At 39.3% G+C, this 22,603-nt stretch overlaps 1 protein-coding gene across 1 annotated transcript in view; it reads right to left on the minus strand.

Annotated features, from left to right (window-relative positions):
* RET (ret proto-oncogene) overlaps nucleotides 1-22,603 on the minus strand; it is an 84,055-nt gene that overhangs the window by 37,634 nt on the left and 23,818 nt on the right. Inside the window, exons 2-5 of the mRNA XM_063434067.1 lie at nucleotides 10,465-10,707; nucleotides 9,412-9,702; nucleotides 7,171-7,418; nucleotides 158-359 (exon numbers count right to left, since the gene is read on the minus strand). Of these exons, the coding sequence (XP_063290137.1) occupies nucleotides 158-359; nucleotides 7,171-7,418; nucleotides 9,412-9,702; nucleotides 10,465-10,707 (984 nt within the window). The remainder of the gene's footprint in view (nucleotides 1-157; nucleotides 360-7,170; nucleotides 7,419-9,411; nucleotides 9,703-10,464; nucleotides 10,708-22,603) is intronic.

Consider the following 22,603-nt stretch of genomic DNA (forward strand, 5'->3'; position numbering starts at 1 on the left):
TTTGTTTCTCATTAACATCGTAATCATAAACAAACTGGAATCGTGTTTTGCTGATCCAGCAACCTTATTACATATAAATTATTGGCATAGACCAATTAGGCCCAACCGTGTAAGGTCAAATTTGGAGCATATAACATTATTTTTCTAAAATTCTTACTGTATTCATGCAGTGTCCCACGGATTAAGTTTCCTTTGGGCTTGAATTTCATCTCTTGAAAGCTATATTTTAAACCAAAGTTTTCCAGAATAAATGGGTCATTGCTGATAATTCTCCCCGTGTATTTTTCTGGACTATTTTTAAAAGGGAAGTTGGTAGTGGAATCAGCGTCACATACTGCTAGCACTCCGAGAACTGTACCCTGAGAAAAATAATAAATTAGTCATACTGAGTTGAGCTAAAGTGACAAATCATTTATTGCAGCTTAAGTGTGAATAACCCACAAAAAAAAAAAAGTGACAAAGTTCAATCGAGGATCTTCCATTATGGAGATCTATATTTCTTTCTCTATTTGCACATCTACCTACTCATCAACCAAAATAATTACATAGATACAATCTCGTAACTAACTTTGCAGAGGTCCCTTATTTTGTTCCAAATCAGATCTTATCTGAATACGGTTATGCTTTATCCAAGTTAACAATTAAAATTGCCGACCTTCTCTTGATTTAAGCTTCGTATATAGCCGTATACAAGATAAAATTAACCTTTTTACCACTAGGTGGCAGAGCACTCTCAAAAATAAGTGCTGGTATGGTGCAGTTGAAGTCAAACAGTGTTTTTAGATTAAGAAAAAAATATATAAAAATAAAATCAGAAACCTGAATGTTATTGATTTTTTTTGTCTGCCTATAATTTTTGCCAACTCAGAGCAATGTTTAAACCACTAAATGTCGATTACTGGAGGGCAATACAGAAGTTTTAAAAGGACTGATTACAAGTTGGCATTAGGAAAAATGTAGTTTTAAGTCTAGCATAAAATTGAATATGAATGGCAACGAATAACTTTTTGTTAACTGGTTAAAATTTTTGTGCAAATGTATGGATTACAGTATCTCACAATAGTAAGTACACCCCTCACATTTTTGCAAATATTTTATTATATCTTTTCATGTGACACCATTGAAGAAATGACACTCTGCTACAATGTAAAGTAGTAAGTGTACAGCCTGTATAACTTTGCTGTCCCCTTAAAAATAACAACAAAGGGGGGCGGAGCCGACCAGCAAACCAAGCAGACGTGCAGAGCTGAAGCTCCGTGCTACTAAGCCCAATAACCGCAGCGAACCGGGTGTCACACCACCGGTTTTATGACTATACACCCCCACAATATAATGGGGAAACGGGCCAAGAAGAACAAAACAGCCCTGGCCTCAGGTTCCCGAAATATTGGCGATTATATGCAGGGAGGCCTCCAGCGCATGGCGCCCAAGATGGCGGACCAGCAAACAGGGATCTCGTCGTCCGATGAGGAACCCTCTCTGGACACGCTAGATGAGATCACCCCGGCCGGGGGCCTACATAACGAATCCTCCGACGAGGAGAACAACATCCCAGCTACAAAGGGTGACATAAAAACACTGCTCCGGGACATACGCAAGATATTCCAGGCAGATCTAGCGATCCTGCGAGAGGACATGCTCACGCTCACCGGGCGTATTAAAGCCACAGAGGAGACATCCACACACCTCCAGGCTGAGCAGGCCTCACTCACCGCGGAACAGAAAAAACTAACAGACTCTCAAGCTACATTAACACAAAAACTGGCTGAATGTGAAGATCGCAGTCGCAGCAGAAATATTAAAATCAGAGGCATCCCTACCACGGTGGAGAGGTCAGAACTGCCACAATTCGTGAGACACCTACTGCAGCATATTCTTCCCCACAAGCAAGCCAGAAGCATCCTGGTGGACAACATATACAGAACAAGCAGGCAGGGCAGACAGCCCCAGCAAACACACAGCGACGTTATAGTGCAACTCGTCACACAGCTGGATAAAGCGGCAATAATGTCGGTGGTCAGGGAAACACCCTCTCTGTCATTCGAACAACATACTCTGACTTTTTATAACGATCTCTCCAGGACCACCGCGACAAACAATGCACCAGGTCACCAGCGTACTACGACAGAAGAAGATTCCGTATCGCTGGGGCACACCACGCTCCCTGCAAGTCACCCTGGAGGGAACGGTCCACAAGCTACACTCACCAGCAGAGGGCCAACGGTTCATAACCCAGCGGGGCATCGCTACACAGGCTGAACCAGGAAGAGGCAGCCCTCGACGACAGCAATGGGATGTGGACAACATCACCCCGTTTGAACCGCGCAGAGGTCCCCACACGGCCACTGCAGACTCAGAGGACTGATCCATAGAGACTGTTACCATTAAGCCTCATAGAGGCACTGGACACTACCAAGTTACATACCCTCCCTAGCCAGGACCAGACCGAGCACAGCGCAGGCTAGCCCTACGTGAGCTGCTCCCCTTCTCTTACATTTATACTACCGCATAGATAATGTTACCACTTAAAAACAACTAAGGGTCAGACAGTACTTACACCAGCGGCGCATGCCAATTCGCCAACACCCACAGCCATACATTTACCACAATACTATGTTCAAGGGTAAACCCCAGATGAAACACGGGATGGCTCCGTAGAGGACGACCTCCCTGCTGGCAGCGATACATGAGCGCCCACCTCACGAGAATGCAGGTCACCTTAAGCCCCACCACACGCCATATACAACTTGGAACCCTGTAACTAACCTCCTTATACACTAACCCAAAGCCCCAGAAAACGCCAGCACCCACCCAAACAAGCCCTATATACATGTCGAATGCCGGCCCTGTGGAACCACCAGTCAACCTCCTGAGGCACTCACCACAGTCCCAGAGGGTCAGACACTAAGACGGCACAGTACATGTGAGAAAACAAGCCCATATATAATTTAATAAAAATGTTATCAGTGTCGATACTTAGCTACTTAGGTATGTTATGTCTACTTATTTACTGTATTTACCTTATTTACCTTACTTAAGACTATAAAACATGTTAAGCCCCAGAGGGATTAGTTCACATACCACAAGCCCATATATAATTTAATAAAAATGTTATCAGTGTTGATGCTTAGCTATTTAGGTATGTTATGTCTACTTATGTACTGTATTTACCTTATTTACCTTACTAAAGAATATAAAACAAGGTAAGCCCCAGAGGGATTAGTTCACATACCACAACACAATAGCAAAACTTAACTCATGCAAACCAACCGCATATACGCTATTTTGCTGCTATTTTGCTTGTAAAGTTATCTATGAAAGTTAAATATGCATGTATTTGTTAATATACTTACCATTTAACAAAAGTGGATAACAAGATTACTGTACCTTTTTTGCATGTGCAAATCCACAAACAAAATAAAGAATTAAAAAAAAACAAAAAAAAAAACACAACAACAAACAGCGATTAATGTCTAAACCGTTGGCAACAAAAGGGAGTACACCCCTAAATGGAAATGTCCAAATTGGGCAAAATTAGCCATTTTCCACCCCAGGTGTCAAATTACTTGTTAGTGTTACAAGGTCTCAGGTGTGAATGGGGAGCAGGTGTGTTAAATTTGGTGTTATCGCTCTCACACTCCTCTCATACTGGTCACTGGAAATTCTACATGGCACCTCATGGCAAAGGATCTGAAAAAAAGAATTGTTGCTCTACATAAAGATGGCCTAGGCTATAAGAAGATTACCAAGACCCTGAAACTGAGCTGCAGCACGGTGGTCAAGACCATACAATGGTTTCACAGGACAGGTTCCACTCAGAACAGGCCTCGCCAGGGTCGACCAAAGAAGTTGAGTGCACGTGCTCAGCGTCATATCCATAGGTTGGGAAATAGATGTATGAGTGCTGCCAGCATTGCAGAGCATTGCAGAGGTTGAAGGGGGTCAGCCTGTCAGTGCTCAGGCCATACGATGCTCGCTGCGTCAAATTGGTCTGTATGGCTGTCGTCCCAGATGGAAGCCTTTTCTAAAGATGATGCACAAGAAAGCCCGCAAACAGTTTGCTGAAGACAAGGAGACTAAGGACATAGATTACTGGAACCACGTCCTGTGGTCCGATGAGACCAAGATAAACTTATTTGGTTCAGATGGTGTCAAGCATGTGTGGTGGCAACCAGGTGAGGAATACAAAGACAAGTGTGTCTTGCCTACAGTCAAGCATGGTGGTGGTAGTGTCATGGTCTGGGCCTGCATGAGTGCTGCCGGCACTAGGGAGCTACAGTTCCTTGAGGGAACCATGAATGCCAACATGTACTGTGACATACTGAAGCAGAGCATGATCCCCTCCCTTCAGAGACTGGGCTGCAGGGCAGTATTCCAACATAATAACGATCCCAAACACACCTCCAAGATGACTACTGCCTTGCTAAAGAAGCTGAAGGTAAAGGTGATGGACTGGCCAAGCATGTCTCCAGACCTTAGCCCTATTGAGCATCTGTGGGGCATCCTCAAATGGAAGGTGGGGGAGTGCAAGATCTCAACATTCACCAGCTCCGTGATGTCGTCATGGAGGAGTGGAAGAGGACTCCAGTGGCAACCCGTGAAGCTCTGGTGAACTCCATGCCCATGAGGGTTAAGGCAGTGCTGGAAAATAATGGTGGCAACATAAAATATTGACACTTTGGGGTGTACTCACTTTTGTTGCCAATGGTTTAGACATTAATGGCTGTGTGTGAAGTTATTTTTAGAGGACAGCAAATTTACAGTGTTATACAGGCTGTGCACTTACTACTTTACATTGTAGCAGAGTGTCATTTCTTCAGTGTTGTCACATGAAAAGATAAAATATTTACAAAAATGTGAGAGGTGTACTCACTTTTGTGAGATACTGTATACATTCTCTCCAGGGCTCCCTTGAAATGAAAAAATTCCAGTATTTTAGGTAAATATTTAAAGGAACGCTATAGATTTAGGAATAACAACATGTATTCCTGACGCTATAGTATTATAATATTTTAGATTATCAGGCTGCTCAGAATATATACAATGAAGGTTATTTACTTTATATCCATCGGAGTGCTGGTCTTGCTGTGCCTCCCTGCCTTCACTGGCTGAAAGTCATACTGATCATCTCAGCCAATCCAATGCTTCCACATAGGGAAGCATGGAGGGGTGTCAGGATCGGGACAGGGATCCAACACGCAGAGTACAAAGAGTAGCAGATACGTATACCGGACCTTAGAATGGCCGGACTTAACGTAAAACTACGTATAGAATGGTCAGGGACAAGCCGAGGTCGAGGGAACGAGAAGACAGGTAAGCGAGAGACAAGCCGGGTCAAGGATAACAGAGAAGACAGGTAAGTAATAACAAAGCCGGGTCAGAACCAAAAGACAAGAGAATACAAGAGCACTGTGTGACTAGGCTGGCTAGAACCACGACAGGGCAATGAGCAAATGCTGAGAGCTCCCTTAAATACCCTGGTTCTAGAGACTAATCACGCCTCCGCCGAGACCTGATTCGTGTCCGGGATTTGACTGACAGGTCGGGCTAGAATGGCGTCATGACGTCGACTATTGAGCGTCACGTTACAAAAAGGCATAGTTCTCTCGCGGCCGGCATTTACATGCGCGAGGGGACCGCGAGGAACGGAAGAATCACGGCGTCTGGATGGAACAACGTCTAAGTCTCTACCCGTCTCAGGGGTAGAGACTACAGGTACCCTGACAAGGGGGGGGAGGAGGGCTAGTGTGCATGTGCAGCAATCACCACTCTGCTCCAAACAGAATCTTCTCAGTCAGATGCTTTGAATCAATGAAACTCTATAGGGGGAGTTAAATGTCCCAATGTAGAGTGTGGAGACACTGAACATTGCACCTGCAATCTCTGCAGGGCTGAAGTCTCTCTAGTAACTGTTGGAGTTATTGTATCATATCTTTCATTATTATCTAGTAAATAATGACAGTTGACCCAACTTTGCTTCATTACAGTTACCATGGCATATTTGATAGCTAATACACATATACATGGTAGTTTGAAAAGCACTCCAAGGACTTCATATAAGGTGAAAATAAAACTTAGCTTTATTCTGCAACAACCAAGGTGATCGACGTTTCAGTCCTACAGCAGGACTTTCATCAGGATAACAGTGCATTCAAAATGCGACAATATATATAACAAACATAATTATTCAAAGTACATAGGATACAGCTGAATCTTACCTGAGTTTGTGTGTGCTCCAGTGTCCTGCCTGCCGAAAAAACGCGGGCAAAAACAGGTTCTGCATATTGTATTCAGCAGCTGGTGCTGCTGTGAACCTCTGCGTGTTGGAGGTTGTCATGGCAACCAACCGGGACGCTTAGAGGCGTGTTTACATTCCTGATAATAGCCGCAAGTGCGATCGGCAGCATGGAAACGGCAGCAGCGCAACACTCAGTATAGGAGGAAGATATACACAGGACTGATATATGTTTAATACAATCGGGCTGACAGTATTGCACAGTAATACCTAGTGAGTAGGAGAGAGATAGCTAGCAGATATGTACAAATGCTAAACCGGAGAAATTTACAAGAGATATTCCGGATCAATTAATACATACTCATATTCATGGGGGTGTCCAGTACATAATGTAAATAACATAATTTACATAATTGCCATGACAACCTCCAACACGCAGAGGTTCACAGCAGCACCAGCTGCTGAATACAATATGCAGAACCTGTTTTTGCCCGCGTTTTTTCGGCAGGCAGGACACTGGAGCACACACAAACTCAGGTAAGATTCAGCTGTATCCTATGTACTTTGAATAATTATGTTTGTTATATATATTGTCACATTTTGAATGCACTGTTATCCTGATGAAAGTCCTGCTGTAGGACTGAAACGTCGATCACCTTGGTTGTTGCAGAAATAAGTTTTATTTTCACCTTATATGAAGTCCTTGGAGTGCTTTTCAAACTACCATGTATATTATTGATGCCGACAAGCACCGGGCTATAAATTTCTAACTATACTGGAGTGCAAGCTTTTGGACATTGTTATAAATATATATATAAAACATTTTTTTTTTTTTTTTTTAAATCAACGAAAGCGAAGAAGGTAGAACATTGGATCACTCACCCACCAGATAAGCCTACAAGTAACCACGCTGTAATTTTAAGGAAATTTCTCACCTTTATTCTCTCATATTCCACAACAACATTTATGATGTCGGTCCCATTGAGAACAAATGGAGCAGAATCATCTTCATCATCCACCATGATCTGGAACGATTGTTCTACGTCTACTTCCACCTTAGCGTTTAAATCCCTAAATATGCACTTTGCCACAAGATCATAGTTCTCTCTTTGTTCTCGATCCAGAGACTGTAAGAGGCTAACTTCAGAAGTATCTGAGTTGTACCGGAATGGGAAACCATTCTCTATGTAAAAACAAATCAGAACATTTTAACATTGCAATTAGTTTGGCAAGCGCTACTACAAGTAGGAACATTTAGATTTAAAATGACTACCCAGTAGCAGTAAATTATGGATGTATATGTTTTTTATTGAAAATTGCATCATTATCATAAATTTAGGACTACTGCTAGACGTTACAAAGAGAACTTTTCCATAAGGTGCTTTTTGAGGTGGATTGTGGCAAAAAGGGAGGGATCTACACTCATCATCTGAAGACCTTGGTGCACTGTACCTAGGGCTGGCAAACCTCTAATCCATACAGTAACAGCAAAGCAGTCCAGGCACTCAAGGTCTTCATACATCAGCAGAATTATTGGAAAAACAGGACATATACAGCAACGTTTCGGTCCCTTCAGGGATCTTTATCATGCTTGATAAGGATCCCTGAAGGGATCGAAACGTTGCTGTATCTGTCCTGTTTTTCCAATAAATCTGCTGATCTATGAAGACCTTGAGTGCCTGGACTGCTTTGCTGTTACTATATAGACCAATGTATGGGAATGGTTGCATTTTACACCTAGCAGGGATAATTAATACACAAATAATAACACATTTATAGAGCATACCCAAATGGGAGCACATTTAACACACTATTACACTGAACCAAATAAGCAACTGGTAAATGTATGTAGAAATTAACCATTCAGATGGCAGTTTTTCGGTTAGTCTTGAAAGGATCGGAAGCTAGATAAACCCAGTCTGGATTAAATCTTGCAACCCGGAGCTTTTAACAGGGTCTACTGTTGGTGTATTAGAAGAATTGTGATGTCTACGTGTAGAATTCCCCTACCCAAAGGCATTATTATTTGACTCTTTTTTCTCATGAATACATGTCATCTATCAGCAATCTGAAATTCAACTGTGTAAATGTATGTACAAAAGGAAACTCAACACATCACAATTCAAATTTCCATTACACTAATAATTGTAAGAGTGAATGATGGATCACTAAACACACTCCAGTTAATAAGAACCAAGGGGTACGTTTCTAGCACTAGTGATTTGAGTAATGGAAGGCAGGCTGGAACAACCCAAACCAAAGTCTCTCTAGTCATCTTTAAAGAACGGATATATACAGATGGAGGGTGGAGCACCTTGAATGTACTCAGGAGTGTCCCAAATATGAAATGAAAGCAAGTATTTGCTCTCCTTTCATATTTGCCACACTCCTGAGGACCTTACTAGGAGCTGCTCCCTCCATCTGTATACATAAGCTCCAGTTAATCCCTTAAGGACACATGACATGTGTGACATGTCATGATTCCCTTTTATTCCAGAAGTTTGGTCCTTAAGGGGTTAATGTAGAAGTGATTGAAAGCAGAGAGGTATGAAGTCGTGTGGAGCAGTACAAAAGGTGGAAGAGGAGCATGGAAGAGGAGGAAGAACAAATTGAAGGAGAAATTGAAAAAAAGGTAAGAATAATTGAACAATAGGACAATGACAATGGAAGGAAAGAGGGAGAAAACAGCATCGAAAATCAATGCAAAAGATCGAGATACATGACAAAGTGAAATTTAAATTGAAAGAATGCAAATATAGGGAGAATGGAAAATAATAGGGGGATAAATGATGGAAAGGGAGAGGAACCCAGAAGAGGAGATCTAAAAATGGAAAATGGGGGTGGAGGGAGAATTGAAGAAATAAGAGAAAAACTGAAAAGGAAATCTCTATGGAAAAGAGGATGGAGAGAAATGAAAAGAGAAAGAAAACACGAAAGCAATAAAAAAAAAAAAAAAAATGGAAGCCATGATTAGTGGACACCATAATTTAAGGTGTAATGTGGAATAAAATCAAAAAGGTTTAGAAAAATATACTAGAAATGAATAAAATAAAAAAAATAGAAAACACAATGAAGAGAGCATCTTAAGCAAATTGTAATAAAGTCAAGTGAAATAATGTAGGAAGAATGTCCCTGCTACCTTCTTTTAGTTTCCTCAAAATGTCCTTTTCCCTTACCAGATATTAGCATGTAATTTACAGTAATGTTTGGACAGCGCTGCACAGCAGGATCAGGGAAAAATTTGTAGAAGTCCCCAGGAGGTTTGTTTTCCTTGATGTGAAAGGAGAGTTCTGTGTCACTGAAACAAAAATGCCTGGGCTGTAACGAGGAGCAGCTTGGAGATGTGAGGTTATTGAGGATAAGACGGACCATGATGGAAGGAGCTCTGTCACAGTCATCTTCATCTTCAAATGGCCGTGGCAAGATGGACACCTTGAGATTAATCCTCTGAGAAGATGATATGCTCCCTTAAAAATTTACAGGAAAAGAAAAATCAAACACCACATATCATGCATTATGTAAACTTTTTTGGCTTTTCAACTCCCCACAATGCACGTGAGGTATAGGAGAAACAAAAATAAAATTTTCTCTCATACAGTTGCCACTGGAAAAATATATATATAAATATCGTTGTTACAATACATTCTTAAATTACAGCATGTTCGATGACATGGTTGAGGTCAGTCTTCAGGTCAAAGCACTACCTTCAGATCTCAGTAACATACTTGGCATCAAGAGAGGTGTGAAAAAAATAGAAATATTTGTTAGGTGTGAAAAATAAAATTAAATAAGAAATCCACATTGCTTTATCTTGCAACTAGGCCCATACACCTTAGCTCCATGTCCATCATTGTTAAAAGCTAATAGAACACAGAGAGAATAGAATAAAACCCCCTCGTTTTCAATTAGTGCCCTGGCTGTGCTTGGAAAATAACTGGTTTATAATCATACATCTTTAATATATATTTTTTTTACAAAGTATCATATGAATAAAAAATTAACATAAGTTGTAAGTGATTTTCAGTGTTAAAAGTTGTATTTAGTGATGTAGTTTTGCGGAGAAGTGATGAGCACCCTCAATATATAGATCAAGAAATATGGAAAGTGATAGAGTTTAGATTTCTCATGGTAATTCACTAATGTTGCAGTTCACGTCAGTAATAAATTAAAAAGTATCTAATGATACATAGAACAGGTTAAACATAATACACATTGCATATCAGACTTACTGAAATGGTTGAAATCTATCCTTTCTAGACTACGGTTCAGATACAGAATCCCCGTTTGTTCTTCAACGTGGAAGAAATGGAAGTAAGGGTTAGAACTCATCAGAATTTGACAGAGCTGGAAGTGAGGAACCTCCTCTGGTGTGTCTTTCATGACATGGACCTGCAACAGACGTGTCCCTGCAGGCTGATCTATGTTTAGGTTTTCATGATAGTCCTTTCTCAGAAAGTAAAGTCCAGAAACAGCTGTAGGGATCACAAAACAGAGAACAGACGTGATTGAGGATATTTTTTATGCTAATAAGACTTTAATAACAAGGAATATAAACAATGGACACTCTTAATAAAATTACTATTCAACACATAATTAAATGCATGCTTTCATTGGAGGTATATCTACTAAACAGAGTTTACTTTTTAGTATTTGGGCAGTATATTGTCCATATGTAATGTGGACAAGCATGAAAATGTGTGGTCTGGAGACGCCTGACAGATTGAGTTTTAAATTATCAGAAAGAATTAACTAGAAAGTAATAAATGGACATACTGGTATGTTTTATAGGTGTAAATCCTAAATCGTCTGTAGATTTCATTTGCTCAACTCGGAACATCAGTTAACAGAACAGGAATGTTGTTACGTATGTAGTGCCAATGTATTTATTAACCATTTTAGTAGGTGTTTTGTTACTGATTTGTTTGTAGATATGATGCAAGAGAAGAAATAGATGGTATCTCAAGAGAAATGCATCAACAACGGCTTGACAGCTTCCCCCTCCCCCCCCCAAAAAAATCTGTATTTTAGAGAATTTATTTCCAAGACTAATATTGTGATTTTTGGAATTCATGGTTTGTTGTATATTTTGACAAACAGAGAGGGATGGGCTGTTAAATGCATTAATAAAAACCAAAATCAATAAAATACATTTCACAATGCAATTTTACTTGTAAGAATGGGGCATTTTGGTTTCCTTCATCAGCTGCTAGTTTAAGGTCAAAATAGCTGATCTGGAAAAAAAATCTCTAACTTTAGCTCAGTTTGGCTACTTTGGTCATAAATGTGAAATTCATTCTTTAAAATATGTTCTCACTTTAGTTACCAGCCCTGTAAGCTTTCCTTAACTACAAATATCCACAAGATGTCACTGTGCACACACTTCCATACAGGTCTGAGTGCATGCATTTTTGCTGAGTAAACAAGATATCTATATATGAGCTTTAAAAGTACCACAATTATATCATTTTATGCATTCAGTGATTGCTTCATTCTGTAAAAAATGTACCTCAGGTATAGGAAATAAATGTCTCACAGAAAATATAACGACTACAAAAAAAAAAAAACAAGAGTGCATTATATGTAAAAACATACTATATATATATATATATATATATATATATATATATATATATATATTTTTTTTTTTTCCATTTCATTAGTGTATGAAAAAAGGTCTACTTGTTTGGTTAATACACTTTGTAAAATCACATTTAATTTACATGCCAATAATTCATTGTCCTGTGGGGATTTGGAGCCCCTCGTTACAAATTACAGTACCAGTAATATTTTTGTAACCAGCACTGATAGAAAAAGAGGGAAGTCAAGTAGAAGGGAGTGTTATACACAGCCATGGCTAGGCCTCATTGTTGCAAAATAACATATCACTGGCTGTTTATATTTTGTGATGTAGTTGAACACGTTTTGGATAATGTCCCCAAATCTTATTTGGAAAAAAAAAATGCCTTTAACTTTGGCAAAGATTGGTAAATGTGTCTTTATTCTCATAGTTCATAATTTCCTTTTATTTGAGACCAAGGCGGAAACAGCCACTGACCATCACTTTCTGAGAGACAGATCATTAACCATCATATGACACAAAAACGTTTTACTATCCAATTGGCTGATTCCACCTGAGTCAAAATTTTATAAAGTTTACGATGTCTACATACACTCACTAATCTCTGTAAAAAGCTTGGATTACAAGACTCAATTAAAATTCCTTTTACAAGTTGCCGTACACATGAAAATACTGCACAAGACTGTTATACATAAAATATTTAACACCTTTTGAGCAACGTTCTAATGTCTCTATATTCAAAGAAGTGATACGGTCGGTTTACTAATGCCAATGTGTTTTTCTATGGTTAGATGCTTAGAGAACGATCTGCAATGGTTTAAGGTACCTGCACAGAGGATGCTGTAGACATTCTTATGGTCAGCGAGGTGTCTCCAGTATGTGTGTGTGTGTGTGTGTGTGTGTGTGTGTGTGTGTATGTATGTATGTATGTAACTATACACACACGTTACAGTTTAGTTAATAACCTGGATTTCACACATGTTTTTTCAGATAAGGATAAGGATTGCAGGGATAAGGCACAGTTATTCACAACAGTAGTTAGACTTCCACCAACTGGGTGAGAAAATGTTGTCGTCCCCAGCCCCCAACCTAAATCTTTATGTAGTAAACTGTAGCATTTATTGCAAAATCACAAAATAAATACAAAAAAATGACACATCAAACTAGGGGAGCCCACCATCACACAGAGTCTGACGTACCACTTGAGTAACTACTCAAAGATAATAATGCAAAGTAGCCCACAGGGTAGAAAAGGATAGATGAGAGTGTGACTCTTACTAGTGAAAAGTGACACATACCTCAGCAAAACACATCATACAAGGATAAAAATATGGGAGTTACGCTCACAAGTCCTTACATGCTCAGAGACCAACACCCATGTCCTGAGCAAGATAAATAAAATTTAAAAAATAACTTACAGCTGCCTCACTCCCCCTTTCCACTGACAGAATGCATGGAGGAGGGAGAGAATCCAACTGTGGATAGTATTTTAATCAGCATAATTCCAGACAAAAACCTCAAGAATGCAAGAATTTGGATGATGCTATGATATCACTTCTTTTTGTCTGTGGTTATCACAATGTTTAAATAAAAAATAATATTAAATTTCATGAATACTGTGATATCCCATCTATTTACCATGATTTTAATTAATGCTTCCAGGTCTGATCCAATTACCTACATGCTGCTCTGCCCTTTTTTGCATGTGATGCATCCTTGATTGAGGTTTTTATAGAGTTTATTAATTGTGTTTTTGTGTATTGATTTCTGACTGGCCTATTTTTAAAAAGAACAAACATTAAAAGTAAATAAATTTTAATGTTTTTGGACCCGAAGGTTTAGATTATCCAGCTCACAACGTAAAATACATACATAAATAAATTTGCAAAAAAAATAAATAAAAAAATGAAAATCATCATTAGGCAGTCCAGGGGCGAGGCCTGGATGCCATCCTGAACGAATGCAGAAAGCACAAGCTCCCGACTACACTTACCATAAAATGTGATTTAGAGGGCAAAATACCTTGATTTTCCTGACTTTTGTCTGGCAAAGAGGTGACAACATTGAAGTGGGTTCCAGGCACACTATTCTTGCTAAGAAACTTTTGCGGCTTCTAGCTTGTTGAGGCATGGTGTTTCCCTGGTGGAATAAGCGGCCAATCTCTACATCCAGGGCGGACAAGGCCTCCTTTCTTGTGGGTCTCCAGAGCTCTGCACTCGCGCCCTTCCTCCCCCCCAGGCTGGCAGGGGTTATCCCGGCCCCCACCAAGTGAGCAGTCACCTTTCTACTGCTCCTGGACAAACCCTTGAAAGCAGCCTACACGCAGCCTTTCCAAGATGGCAGACAGCAATGCTACTCATGGGAAGCAGGCAGTCCTCAGATTCTGGTAAGCAGATTTTCTGCAAAGGTTTGATGCAGTGTGTCAGCAATCCTGGAGAAGCTGTAAGGCTCGGTAGAAGCTAATTACACTACCTACATCAAAGACACCACATCCAGCCAGAACTCCAGTTTGGCACACCCCTCCTAGGTGGGGAACCAAGAAGGTTAATGTCACCGCCCGTGGTCCACGACCTGGAGTGAAACACCACCATCGGGGATCTCGAGGCTTTCTCCCAGTTAAGGTGGTGGAGGCCTCTGGATACTAGGAGTTGGTTCCCGATAACACCTGGGACCATGGTAATGCCGTACGATATGGCACTATTGGAGGCATGAATCTCTTACTTTGCCTGTCTGGATCTGATTGAAACAAGCATAGATTGAGTGAACTATGTTCGAGGGTTCATCTGGTCTGGGAAAGCATTCAGGCTCTATATAATGGTCTATGCTTCTCCCTAACTACTATCGGCAGCATCACTTTAGCTTGTCTGTCTTGTGCTCCTTCACCTAATACACACTTCAGGGCTAGCAATTGAGCTCAGTGTCCCAACTACTTGGTGGCTCCACTCTCATGTATTCTACACGGTGTAGTCAGTTTCTTTAACTAGAAATATTTTCTCTAATTTTATTTCATATTCCAACATGCTATTGTCTATGCTACTTTATTCTAATGACATCTTTTGTGAACATGTTTATTTACAAATTTACAAAGCCTGATTGCACATCTATGCACAAATAAAATAAAGACTGAAAAAAAAACAAAAAAAACATTGGCGGTCCAATACTTATCTATGAGAAGCAGGCAAAATGTTTGGCAAAGCCAAATTAGCTAATGGGCAGGCACTAGATGCATTCTGACTTCTGACAAATGTCAATTCCAACGTTTGTCGCTGTATAGACATATAGTGGCTTTGGTGCTTAGAGTATACGGCACTTTTACACAATCACCACTATTGAAGGCATTGATAAATCATCAGTGTTAGACTGATTGCTCAAGAAAACCATACCAGTAGTGACCATCTTCGAATACTGCCTTTTTTACAACACATTCAAACATAATGAAATTCTGCTGGTATTAATAACTTGAGAGACTGTATTAAATTTGTTCGCTATACTTATTGTTTGCATCCAAGTCAGAAGAATCTTTTGCCAATGACAAACAGAAAATGTAACTAAGTATCATTCTTCATATTAAGTATCAATCAATATATGCACTTCCCCTTATTAATTGTAAGCTGCACAGTTTGTATTTATTACAGTTCTACCTATTAGTTTGAGGACAGAAAGAACGAACAGTAAAAACGACCGCAGGCCCAGTGCTGGCTCGGGCTGTTGCTTTGCAATTGTATCTCGTCAGCATATAGATATGAGAGCTGGCATAATATCAATAAATAACATCCCCAGTGGGGAGGTATTGATTGAAAATAAGACTATCCAGCTAGGGATAGAAACATATACAGCAACACAGAAGAGGTCGCGTTGATGATGTCTCCACAGTTCAGAGCAAAGGTTTACATATCGCACTACATACTGATAAAAGATGATAATGCTAAAGTCAATGCACATTCTCATCAACACAAATCAAACCATGTTCGTCGATTTGCTAATTTAAAAAAAAAAAAAATTAAGACAGGAAAAAAGCAGTAGAGTGTTAAGAGTGTCTTAATTGCATTAAACTATAGTTTTTGAATGCTTCATCTTTACTCTTTTTTTTTTTTTATTCCACTACTTATTGATAATGGATTTTTCTATAACAGAAATTCAACACCAAATAAAGATGAGCAAATACCCATCCCTCAAAAAAAAAAAAAAAAATACGCTTCTTTTGTGAATGTGGCGATGTATTTAAATATATGGTATTATAGACATCCTTTCCAACATGTCTGATGAGTAATGTGTAATACTAATAAATAAAATTAAAGTCTTGTTTTAACTCTAGATGGTCGGAAAAAAACGAAAAGGCTCCAGCAGAGAAGAGAAAAGGCTTTGGACCTATCAGGAAGGCCTTCGTCATGTAACATTTTTACCTCAAACATAAAAACTTTAGCCTCCAGTGCATCATGGCTTGTATTCACTTCTGCGAGGTCCATCCATTCTCATGGGTGTTTGTTTTATCTTTACCAAGTGTCCTTCACTTAAGTCAACCACTTAGTTAAAAAGAATGATTATATTTGCAGCTATTAATCTTCGTGATTAGGGACAGACGGGCAAACTTCAGAGTTAAGAGCAAGTGTAGGCAAAAGTCTCATGAACATAACAACCCCCCAAAAAAACACATACAAAAAAAAAAAAAAAACCTCCGGAAAAACGTAACACAAAGATTCACCAGTTATGTCATGAAAATGTACAGTTAGAGAACACAGAAATGTTTATGATAGAATTGGTGTTTTTCCAAAAGCATGATTGCATAGCATTATTTTTTGCAGAATCACGTGTTATTGTATTTTAAAATGCAGAGATAATACATAAAGATAACATTTCTAATAAAATAATGTGTATTTCGCTGCTGTCTTTTCTAATATGTGTACAAAGTTCTCATCTAGAACTAACTTTATGATATTTGCACATCTTTGTTTTTTGCTTTAACACAAAGAAAAATTTATAGAATCGTCATTGCCCCAGATTAATCATTTAATTAATAAATGCCCATTGACTTACTTTACCCCGAGATAAAGCTGGTGACCTTTGTAAATTCCAAATATCACATTATAAAAACACATTTAGACAATAGTCAACTGCAAAGTTTATCTGGGGTTCCGAAAAAAATGAAGAAACATACAATTAGGTACAACGTCATGGTAGTGTAGTGTGGCTGAGTTGCGTTTCCATTTGTCTTAACCAGACAATCTGCAGATGTAAAGATGGATTTTGGGAACGAGGTCACAACATTTATCACATACAGTTGAGATTTAGTATGCAGAGGGAGGTCCTCCAGCTCTCATCATTGGACCTCCAACATCAGTGGCAGCAGGAACAATCCAAAGTCCACCGACATACGTAGCACAAAAGGTGTGAGGTTAGTTGAGGAAGGTGATTAAATCTAAAGCTTATTATGCCACAGGTTTAATTTGATTATGTTTCTTATCAGAGCACAAACAATGAAAGTTTACAACGCACGCAGAACAATCTAACAAAATAAAATAAAAAATATTAATAGCTGTGTAAAATAAAATTGTACTCTGTACTGAACGCAGTGAGTGAATTCAAAATTCAAACTTGGGAAGAAGTCATACAGTTGCAGATTTTGACAGCTGGGTTGAACAAGGTCACCTCCTGTGGGGAGCCAGATGTGGAAGATTTATGATGCTGAGATGTAACTATGCATTTGCTATGGTTATTTGTGATTTTTACATTTCTTTTTGGTGACATGATTGTCCAGAAGGACGAAAACAACAACCAAAAAGGTAAAGACTTATAATGCAGACTGCTCATTACGTCAGGAGTACTGGTAAATACACATCTGGCCTAAAAAAAAAAAATTAAAAACAAAAACAGCTCTATTATTTCTAACATATATTCAAGCATTTCCTGGTCATATTTCTTTATATTAAATTTAGGTGAATATTTAAATGATTTACTGATATTGAATGTGAATTGATATCTACTTGGTGACATGTGGGATGTAAGTGACTCTGCAGAAAGTAGCTACAGCCCTGCCATTATACACAGATAGTAGAACAAACAAACAAAAAAATAAAATGGAAAAAAAATATTTTTATTTTTTTCTATTGTACATGCATATTCTGGATATACAGGGAGTGCAGAATTATTAGGCAAGTTGTATTTTTGAGGATTAATTTTATTATTGAACAACAACCATGTTCTCAATGAACCCAAAAAACTCATTAATATCAAAGCTGAATATTTTTGGAAGTAGTTTTTAGTTTGTTTTTAGTTATAGCTATTTTAGGGGGATATCTGTGTGTGCAGGTGACTATTACTGTGCATAATTATTAGGCAACTTAACAAAAAACAAATATATACCCATTTCAATTATTTATTTTTACCAGTGAAACCAATATAACATCTCAACATTCACAAATATACATTTCTGACATTCAAAAACATAACAAAAACAAATCAGTGACCAATATAGCCACCTTTCTTTGCAAGGACACTCAAAAGCCTGCCATCCATGGATTCTGTCAGTGTTTTGATCTGTTCACCATCAACATTGCGTGCAGCAGCAACCACAGCCTCCCAGACACTGTTCAGAGAGGTGTACTGTTTTCCCTCCTTGTAAATCTCACATTTGATGATGGACCACAGGTTCTTAATGGGGTTCAGATCAGGTGAACAAGGAGGCCATGTCATTAGATTTTCTTCTTTTATACCCTTTCTTGCCAGCCACGCTGTGGAGTACTTGGACGCGTGTGATGGAGCATTGTCCTGCATGAAAATCATGTTTTTCTTGAAGGATGCAGACTTCTTCCTGTACCACTGCTTGAAGAAGGTGTCTTCCAGAAACTGGCAGTAGGACTGGGAGTTGAGCTTGACTCCATCCTCAACCCGAAAAGGCCCCACAAGCTCATCTTTGATGATACCAGCCCAAACCAGTACTCCACCTCCATCTTGCTGGCGTCTGAGTCGGACTGGAGCTCTCTGCCCTTTACCAATCCAGCCACGGGCCCATCCATCTGGCCCATCAAGACTCACTCTCATTTAATCAGTCCATAAAACCTTAGAAAAATCAGTCTTGAGATATTTCTTGGCCCAGTCTTGACGTTTCAGCTTGTGTGTCTTGTTCAGTGGTGGTCGTCTTTCAGCCTTTCTTACCTTGGCCATGTCTCTGAGTATTGCACACCTTGTGCTTTTGGGCACTCCAGTGATGTTGCAGCTCTGAAATATGGCCAAACTGGTGGCAAGTGGCATCTTGGCAGCTGCACACTTGACTTTTCTCAGTTCATGGGCAGTTATTTTGCGCCTTGGTTTCTCCACATGCTTCTTGCGACCCTGTTGACTATTTTGAATGAAACGCTTGATTGTTCGATGATCACGCTTCAGAAGCTTTGCAATTTTAAGAGTGCTGCATCCCTCTGCAAGATATCTCACTATTTTTGACTTTTCTGAGCCTGTCAAGTCCTTCTTTTGACCCATTTTGCCAAAGGAAAGGAAGTTGCCTAATAATTATGCACACCTGATATAGGGTGTTGATGTCATTAGACCACACCCCTTCTCATTACAGAGATGCACATCACCTAATATGCTTAATTGGTAGTAGGCTTTCAAGCCTATACAGCTTGGAGTAAGACAACATGCATAAAGAGGATGATGTGGTCAAAATACTCATTTGCCTAATAATTCTGCACTCCCTGTACAAGCATGGCAAGAACCCGCTCTCTTACTATACTTTCAGTTTCTATGTAATTTTACTCCTTTACCGTGGACTGCCTGCAAGACTGTCCTGGTCTCATTTTTCCCGGTGTATTTATTATTCGCATATTCTATGTTTAGTTTATCCATTGTACAGTACTGTGGAAGATATTGGCACTTTTTTAAAAATAAAGTACTAACATAAAACTTGTGTCTGGACCATATATAAAATGCCTCGGAATGGTATATAGTCATCCGCAATGAACTTTGACACCATCAAAACATTACTGGAACACAAAGTGTTGTCAGAAAGGGTCTAAACAGCAGCATTAGTCCAATAAGTGTGAATATTTACAGTTGTGTCACACCTTTATCACCGACTGATGAAGTCATTCATAATATACATTAGTCACTTAAGTGTGCTTTATATTTAGTGACCATTGGGCCATCTTTAATCATTAGCTGTCAATAGTTCATGAGTTCAGGGTGACTAAAAACGGCTATGAGTGGATTACAAATCCAAGATTAACACACATGAAATTTAAAATAGAAACAGTCAAATACAAGGCAGGAGCAAATCTTGTAAGTGCACTGTATATACTGGAATGTTCAGCAAAGCTTGTTTTGTTGTTTCAATTGTAGAAGCCCCCACTCCCCTCCAACACCACACAGCATGTAAGAGTAGATAAGATATACCTCTAAATAAAAACCATCAAGTATTATTTTATCCACGTAAGAGCTGCAGACATGCTGTATGCAGCCTTCGTAAGCCATCGTCTTCTTTTCGGTCAGTGCTGGGGAATACCCATTGAGAAACCTCTAGAGCGGCAATGGTGGCTTTCTTATGGTTCACTGAAAAGGAGAGAGGGCAGGCATGCCTGCTGCTACATTAGCTCCGTGGAGCAAATAGAAATGGAAAAATACCTACCTGGCTGAAAGCCCAGGAAGAGACCCCTCCCCCCCTCTCTCTCCAATTATAAAAAAGGCTGATTTCTACTAAAGCCAGCATCGTTATAAACAGTCAAGAAAATGACAGATTCCAGGCACATTAAGTGGTTTATATCAGAGAAGATTTAAGATTCCATGGAGGCATAGGCAGGTTACTAGTTTGGACCGCTCTTCATTGTTGCCTCGATCCTCAGCCATTGTTTGGTACATGCATTTGGGTGGCAAGTCATTTCAAGCCTTAGCTAGTAACTTCGATCATTAAATGAAGAGCCCCAATGCAGTCTATTAATATCCAGATAAACGGACGTTTATGATAATACCAGTTTCATATTAGGCAAGCATAAAACTTCTATTGCTCCAACTTAATATTATGTGGCTTCATTCCAGGGTATGGATGTAATGGAGCCACAACATGAGACCAAGAACGTTTCATCACCTTCGTTCTTCTCTGTAGCATCCAGCCTTAAAAATAAAAACATTAAAATTCCCCTCCTAACTTTAATTCTTCAAGCGTTGACAGCTAAGGAGATCTTTGCTTACTCTGGTTTTCACAACAGCTCAATCTGTTTTCTGCTACAATTAAAAGCCATAAATTCAAAAACACTGCATCCATTACTTGCAAAACCTTTCCACCATGTCCTTTGGAATAAACATTTTAAATAAAGACAATGGAAAAGGTCATAGATGCAGTCGGATTTATTACAATCAAGTATTTACAAGAAACTGGGTATTATTTCATTAGACTTCTGACCCATTACAGGCTTCATTTTGGCAGTGTATAAATTAGCCAAACTACTAGGACTTTCCATCACCGTTCTACTGTAGTTCTTAACAGATACCAACCACTCTGTCCACACACACAATACTCTTTTGCAGTTCCATTGATCTTTACTCTGTGAACTTTGACACATTACGACCATCTAACACCATTCAAGATCGACCTGCTTTCAAATGTCTACTGCTTTCAAACCCCCTTTCTCTCAGTTTACTAAGAATTTTATCAGGGTTATTGTTCATTCTCACCCATTCCATTGTGTCAAATAAAATAACGCTTCATGGAACCTATATACATACAAGTCATAAGCCATTACCCATTCCCAATACGTCATTAATCTGGGTTCTCTCTAGTACCATCTGTCTGGTTCATGCATACGGATTATTAATTTTGTTGTATGCAGCTAATAATTATAGTAGTGCTATTGTGGGTGATCCAGGGACTGTTTATTGCCTGGGCCTAAGGCTGATGCGGTCTCTGTGCTTTGGCAAGGTGTAAAGGATGCATATGTAGTTCAAATCGGCTATTTAATTTGATGATGGTATGTGATGTGATGTATGTAAATGGTCTAGCAGCATGACCACTTTAGTGCCATTAAAGAGCTTGCTTTCCCACTATTAGAGTTATACTTTAAACACCAAAACAACCTGGGCTTAATGAAGCCGTTTTAGTGTATCATGCCCATTCGGTCTCACTGCTGAATTCTCTGCCATTCAGGATTTAATCACCTTTGTTTCTGCTTATGCAGTCCTAGCCACACCTCCAGTAACTGTGCCTTACACATATCCTTCGTGAAAAAAAAAATATAGATTTTCAATCCAATGGGTTTACTTTAGATTATTTTATCTCTTGCTCTGCTAATTTAACGTTAATCATACACAGGAGGCTCCTGAAGGCTATTAACGGAGCAATAGATAGAAAATTCCAAATTAAACAGACTCTGCAATAAAGGAAGTTCAAACATTAGATCTGTCTTTACAGGAAGTGTGTAGGGAGACCATGTAGGTCACATGCAGGGGAGGTATGGCTAAGGCTGCATAAACAAAGTAATTTTGACTGAATTCAGCAGTGAGACTGCAGGGGCAATATACACACACACACACACACACACTAAACCCACTCCATTAAGCGAAGGTTCTTTGGTGCTTGCAGTGTTCCTCTAAGGTCTCCACAACATCTATTCCCATTAATTCTAGGTGATGCTGACAATACGTGCTACAACCTGTGTTTCTTGCTTACAAGCCACCCCTATCTTACCTTCTGATACACATGTATCAACGATTAGCTCTTTTCATAGCTTTCCAGCAGCTTTTCTCACTGTCTCCTGCATACTTTATCCTGTTCTTAATCCTGTTCCTAGGCTCTTACCAGGTCCTTT

The sequence above is a fragment of the Pelobates fuscus genome, chromosome 10 (assembly GCF_036172605.1).
Source record: "Pelobates fuscus isolate aPelFus1 chromosome 10, aPelFus1.pri, whole genome shotgun sequence".
In the NCBI taxonomy this organism is placed as follows: domain Eukaryota; kingdom Metazoa; phylum Chordata; class Amphibia; order Anura; family Pelobatidae; genus Pelobates; species Pelobates fuscus.